At 32.8% G+C, this 6,705-nt stretch overlaps 2 protein-coding genes across 2 annotated transcripts in view; one reads left to right on the top strand and one right to left on the bottom strand.

Annotated features, from left to right (window-relative positions):
- The window catches only part of LOC119834894 (regulator of telomere elongation helicase 1 homolog), a 4,081-nt gene extending 1,428 nt beyond the window's left edge, over positions 1–2,653 (top strand). The window contains exon 2 of the mRNA XM_038359412.1: positions 6–2,653. Within this exon, the coding sequence (XP_038215340.1) occupies positions 6–2,567 (2,562 nt within the window). The 3' untranslated portion in view covers positions 2,568–2,653. The remainder of the gene's footprint in view (positions 1–5) is intronic.
- Positions 2,654–2,751: 98 nt separating this feature from the next.
- On the bottom strand, positions 2,752–3,554 carry LOC119834803 (39S ribosomal protein L21, mitochondrial). Its single transcript, XM_038359314.1, has 2 exons — positions 3,353–3,554; positions 2,752–3,281 (listed from the first exon to the last, which is right to left on the bottom strand). Exons 1-2 carry the CDS (start codon positions 3,408–3,410, stop codon positions 2,806–2,808), a joined length of 534 nt encoding a protein of 177 aa, XP_038215242.1. The 5' UTR covers positions 3,411–3,554; the 3' UTR covers positions 2,752–2,805.
- Between the last annotated feature and the right edge of the window lie 3,151 nt (positions 3,555–6,705).

Below are 6,705 nucleotides of genomic sequence, written 5' to 3'. Positions count from 1 at the left end.
CACAATTAACACAGGCTATGCAAGAATTAAAACGATCAAGCTACAGGCATGTTAAGGCAACAGTATTGGGATCCAGAGACCAAATGTGCATACATCCTGAAGTCTCCAAAGAAACAAACAATATGAACAAAGTTCATATGTGTCAGCTTAGGGTGAAGTCTAGAACCTGTCATTTTTACAATAATGTTGAATCAAAGAAGGATGACCGATCAGTAAAAGGTGATGAAATATTGGACATTGAAGATTTAGTAACTGTTGGAAAGAAATTAAAATGCTGCCCATATTACTTGTCAAAGGAATTGAAGCAAGATGCTGATATAGTGTTTATGCCTTATAATTACTTATTGGACCCTAAATCTAGAAAAGCAAATGGTGTAGAACTCATGAATAATGTTATTATACTTGATGAAGCTCACAATGTTGAAAAGATGTGTGAAGAATCGGCCTCTTTGCAAATTAGGACCACAGATGTAGCTTTATGCATTGATGAAATAACACATATAATGCGGTCATTTGCAGAAGGTGGTGAAGAAAATCTAGATTCTACTGTAGATGCAAACCAGCCCAAGGACTTCACATGTGAAGACTTATGTGTCTTGAAAGAAATAATGCTTGCTCTAGAGAAGGCAGTAGATGAAATTGAAGTTGGTACTGATGGTTCAACATACCCTGGAGGTTTTATATTTGAACTATTAGCAAAAGCTGAGATTAAAGATCATAATCAAATGTCTGTCATAACATTAATAGAGAATTTGATACAATACTTATCTATGGGGAGTGCATCACCGTTTCAACGTAAAGGTGTTGGTTTGCAAAAAATTGTTGATTTGCTTAATGTTGTTTTTAGTGGGACTACACACTCTTACAAAGAAAGAGTAAAGATGTGCTATAAAGTGCATATTCAGACAGAAGAAAAGAAAAATAACAAGAAAACAGATAGTTGGGGTGCCTTAAAATCAACCAATACAAAAACAGCTGAAAGAGTTCTAAGTTATTGGTGTTTTAGTCCAGGTTTTGGGATGAAACAACTCTTAGATCAAAATGTTAGGAGTATAATTTTAACTAGTGGGACTTTAGCTCCATTAAAACCTTTAATATCTGAATTGGGAATACCAATTGGTGTGCAGTTAGAAAATCCTCATATAGTAAAATCAAATCAAATTTGTGTCAAGATTGTAAGTCACGGACCTGATTCTGTACAACTTAATTCAAATTACCAGAATAGAGATAATCCAAAATACATTTCATCTTTGGGACGGACAATATTGAGTTTTTCTCGTGTTGTTCCCGACGGTTTACTAGTCTTTTTCCCCTCGTATCCTATAATGACCAAATGTCAAGAAATGTGGCAAGCTGAAGGTATATGGTCCAGTATTAGCAACATTAAACCAATATTTGTGGAACCACAACGGAAAGATACTTTTAATGCTATTATTAATGATTTTTACAGCAAAATTAGTGACCCTAGTACAAGAGGAGCATGTTTTATGGCAGTATGTAGAGGAAAAGTATCTGAAGGGTTAGATTTTGCTGATATGAATGGAAGAGCTGTAATTATAACTGGATTACCATTTCCACCTCTCAAAGATCCCAGAATAGTACTTAAAAAGAAATACTTGGAAGAACTGAGGGCAAAGGATAAAGATTATTTGTCAGGGGATGAGTGGTATTCTTTAGAAGCTACCAGAGCTGTAAATCAAGCTATAGGCAGAGTAATTAGGCATCAGAATGATTACGGAGCTATTTTATTATGTGACACTAGATTTAATAGCCCAAAATTAAAAGGACAATTGTCAGCTTGGTTAAGAGATTACATAAAGGTATCAAATAAGTTTGGTGAGACAGTGAGTGAAGTGTGTAGGTTCTTCAAGAATGCAGAAACATCACTCCCACCACCTAAACTAAAACCTTTACTACCACATGAACCTAATATTTACAAAGACGATGGACCTAGAAATATTGCTGGAGTATCATTTCCTACTGTTAACTCCAGAGCTATTCCCAAATCTTCCAAAGCATCTGTCAGTCAATATCCCAATTCAAATGAAGTGTATGCTGATTTTTCAATGGATTTTTATAAAAATGCATCTGCATATCGTAATGAATTTAAACCAAAACAAGCTAAGGATTTATTCAGTGCTATAGACTCTAGTAATGATAATTCTCAAATGCCTACAACATTAGTGACTATACATAAGAGAAGTGCTGATGAGACAAATGTACCTCAAGCTAAGAAAAAGAAATTGAAAATTAAAGCATTTGGGTTTGATGAAAATTTACGCAGTGAAGAAAAAACGGATATTGTTAGGCCAGAAAAAGTTGCTCCTGAGTCACTAATAGATTTTGTGAAGGAGATTAAAACATTATTACAAGTGGAGCAATATAAAACATTTCAAATGTCAATATCAACATACAAAAAGGAAGGGAATTATGTAGACTTTATTAAAACTTTAACAAGTATATTGGGTAATAGTAAGTTATTTTATTTGCTTAAGGGAATGAAAAGATTTCTTAAAGATGAACATAAAGTTGCTTTTCAAGAGTATTGTGATAATTTTAAATTTTGACTTTGATATATTATAATGTATAGATGTATTAGCTAATTATTAATGCCAAAAACAAAAAAAAATAATAAAATTTTAAATTATTCAATTTACAGGATTGATTTAAAATATTATGGATGATACATAATTATTTGTCTTAATTTGTATATATACCGTTTATTATGTTCAAATACAGAATAAATAAAAATAAAAACACTTCATTTATTATAACACTTTATTCTAAACTAAATTCTATACTTATCTAAAAGACATTCTTGGGGGCTTCATTTATTCTATTATTTATAACAACAGAATTTATCCTGAGCATAGTTTGTTCAGCTCTTTGAAAGTTAATTCTCATGAACTGCTTCCTTCTCTTCTTTTTGAAGTGTGTTCGTGTGTGCGAGAGCCCTTTCGATATAATTGTAGCGGTAACTGTGACTAATCCTGGTTGAACAATGGGTCTACCAATTAAAGAGAAGTCTTTAGTAGCAGCAAGCAGAACTTTGTCTAGTGTTATTTTATCACCAATATTTGGCGGCCAGTATCCCTCAACAACTAACAAGTCGCCGTCTGTAACTCTCCACTGCTTACCCAGTAAATGTACTATGGCAAAATTACGTGAAGCTCTATCTTCAATGAGTTTGTTGCATGTAGATATTACATCTTTCGTAGTATCGACTACAGATTGATTTTGAGCTGGAGCATTGTTTGTTATAAATCTTGATAGCATTCCACCTAAAAAAGCAATATTGGTATTAAAAACATATACAATTTATTTGTGAATTTTTCGATATTGTTATAAATACCTTGCCCATTGCTAAATACGCTGGCTAGCCTTTGCAAGCCAGCTCTAATTAAGGCCATTCTTTTCAATTAAATACGATGATATTTTGTAGTAGTAGTTTACGTAGATATTTATACAATTTTATTACAAATCTTTTTATAACCTCATTTGAACAATTACAAAATTACTGTGTCGAGACTCAAGTGACTCCGAGTGTCAAAACTGCAAACTGACAGTTTAAGCTTGAACAATTGACAACCTTGTCTACGTTCGGAATTTTGAAATGATTTGTTTTCTAAAAGAAAAAAAAAATCCTACTACGATGCCACATTTTTACATTGTTTGTATGATCATTATAACAATTAAATTTTGAATTATAAGATGTTTTTATATAGCGTTTGTATTACTTTTGGAAAATTTTCAAAAAGATCTGCAAACGCTTACGCCTCTACAAATAGATTGCTGACTTTAAATGGAAACGGATAAATAAAGGTATGTCAACTGGAAAGAAGGAATGGATTGGGAAAAGGAAGGAGTCCAGGACCACATGCCACATTTAATTTTATTTCAAAAATAATTAAATATGTTTACTATTATGCATAGGTATTGTTGATATTTGACTTAATTTTTTACCAATCAAATAACCAACTTCAAAATATTAGTAGTAGTATTATTGACTTCAAGATCTTCACAATTCGACTGCATATGTTTTGTTTTTGTTATATAACTTTTTACTGGGTGAACCGTTAAACCAACTAAATTTGTTCTAGTTCTGACAATTTTAAGACGGTTTAGTTTTTTGATAAAAACAATTATATGTTAGCTCAGGCTGGATTGTCGTATATATATTTGGGCTGATAATGTCTTCATCATTGGGCATCTTGGGTATCTTCGAGTAGCAAAAGACACAACTGTAATTTCAAACTTAAAATCACTAAATTTACGGAAATAACTTCACTTCATATAACAAATTACAATTCAAATTTACGTCGGGACTCGAAAAGACAAAGTCCGCTCAGTACGAGCTCCATTACTTAAATGCCCGCAGTACCAGTATATAAATGTATAATCTATGGCGCGCACCCTGCAACGGCCATGTCCAAGCGCAACTCGTGAGTCGTCAATGCGCTTGCGGTCGTTAATAACAAAGTGGGTACTCCGACATATATAATAAATATATATTGAAGTATAAACATACTTTTATTGTATCTAGATCGTGTAGACTAGATAGACTTATTATTGTATTAAATAAACTAGATAGACTTTATTATTGTATTAAACAGAGTATTCATTTTGTTTTTTATCTTATCTTTCAAGAGAAAACATGTTAAAATCGGGATAAAAATTCCAAATAGCTACCGTCTCCACTTCAGTATGAATCTTTATAATATATCTTTGCGGTTTTGCGTTGTTACGATTAAATTAAATTGTAAATAATTTCAATGTACAGAATTTCAGTATAAGATAGATCAAAAAAATTAAAAATGTTTTCTTGAGATGCTTCCAGTGTTTTTCATCAAAAGATCACATATATTTAATAAATCATTACATTTTTGCAGGTGACAAGCCAGCAAACGAGAAGCTTGAGAGTAAATTAATACTGTTGCCCCGAAGGTGTGACGGCGACGAATGTTAATTCATTGGACTTTTGTTTTTTTTATGGTAGAGCAAGCAAAGGGCCACCTGATGTTAAGTGGTCAACGCACTTGCAACTTTATGTCTAAAGCTCAGCGCTTTTATTTATTTTCTATGAACTTGGGATTTGCTAGAAGATGAAACCACAGTAGCGTAAAGTACGCTACGTAATAGAATAATGTTCTCAACGGTTTTCACAAAATTGAGAGAGAACTATAATTATTGATAAAACAAACCTGTCAGATTTTATCGTCACCTTATAAAATACATATTTTATTATAACAATTATGTATTAAACATTATTAAGCATAAAATTTGCAAATTTTAATTTTATTTTATATAATTGACCTGAATGAAACTAATGACCACTTACAAGATAAATATATGAAGTCGTTAAGGTTACAGAGTGTCCTATAGAAATATTAAATACATAAAAAGGATTACTTAATAATAAAGCGAATTGTGCTATATGCGAGTGCATTTATGGAAGTCATACCTGTGCGTAATTTATTAGTCGCACGAGAAACTGGAAATTTTGCACCATCTTTTCTGTTAACAACAATATAATTTGGGTGTAAAAGGGCAGCAAGATTTAATGTTCATTTTTATTTCACGTCATATTTACAATTACATAAACAAAGCGGGATTAAAGTTAGAAAAAAGGAGTTAATCAGAATATACATAATCTTTCGAAATTGATATATCAAATTGGGTTAATTTCTTTAAATAATTATGTCTGTAAGCTTTTCTTCGAAACCTATAGGCGGTATCATATTGAAGAAAGGTTGTAGGTAGGTCAATAGGGGATGGTAAAAGCAGTAATTTTCTGTGAATTTTTTCATTTTCATTTTTGGCTACTCCATGCTCCGATACCAATAATATTTTATGGAATTTTAGAAAACCTCTTGAGCACATTGCAGCAGCAGAATTAAGATGGTTGTTGCCATGCGATCTTAATTCCAACCCATATTTCACTATGTGAACACCCTAATAAAGTATTAAATTGTTACATAAAACAAGCTCTAAACGTTTTGTGATAAATTTCAAAGAATTAATAAAATCACCAACGATAAATCCTTAAAAAAACAACAATAAATAGTTCAAGATAAAGTGTGAGTCATCTCAGAAATGCATTTAACGAGTTATTCGTAGCACGACATTAGTTATCGTAGCACTTGCTACGAGCTCGCTACGATCCGTAATAACAAGCGGGAATAACAGCGCATTGTTAATATGCTACAGTTTTTATGATTCTTTTTACACAATTATAAATGTAAAAATGAAATACATTCAGAATAGACTCAACTGAAAAATAACATAAAAAGCCGTCACCGCAACGGAACTTCAATATTATTCATAATTAAAAAGCAGAGCGTATAAAATGCAGCATGAATAATTACGACCCGCATAACATCACGTTCGCAGGTAATCTATCAAGGCTTTTTCCAAAAGCAGGTGCACCTAGGTTGGTTTTCAGGGCGCGCGTTCGGATATCGTCGGCGCTCTGCACCGCGCTCGTCGATTGTCGCCCGCGTCTGGGGCCCGTTGCCATGCCGACGGGTACGCACGGGACGCAACGTACATAAACACAGCCCAGCAGACACCTATATTTTTATTTAATTAAGCCGAGTTTAATGAACGTATGAATCAAACGGGTGAACAATTTGAATTTATAGATTAGGGCGTGCGCAAAGAATGTAGAGTTTTGCAAAATTTTCTCTGGCAGGCTGTTTGTTCGGG

The sequence above is a fragment of the Zerene cesonia genome, chromosome 20 (genome assembly GCF_012273895.1).
Source record: "Zerene cesonia ecotype Mississippi chromosome 20, Zerene_cesonia_1.1, whole genome shotgun sequence".
Classification (NCBI taxonomy): domain Eukaryota; kingdom Metazoa; phylum Arthropoda; class Insecta; order Lepidoptera; family Pieridae; genus Zerene; species Zerene cesonia.
The sequence above is the reverse complement of the archived record's forward strand: the minus strand, read 5'-3'. Positions and strand labels throughout refer to the sequence as shown.

Coding starts and splice junctions, on each gene's coding strand:
- LOC119834803 (XM_038359314.1), bottom strand. CDS start 3,410: ATGGCCTTAATTAGAGCTGGCTTGCAAAGGCTAGCCAGCGTATTTAGC. Junction 3,282..3,352: donor CGTATTTAGCAATGGGCAAG/GTATTTATAACA, acceptor TTGCTTTTTTAG/GTGGAATGCTATCAAGATTT.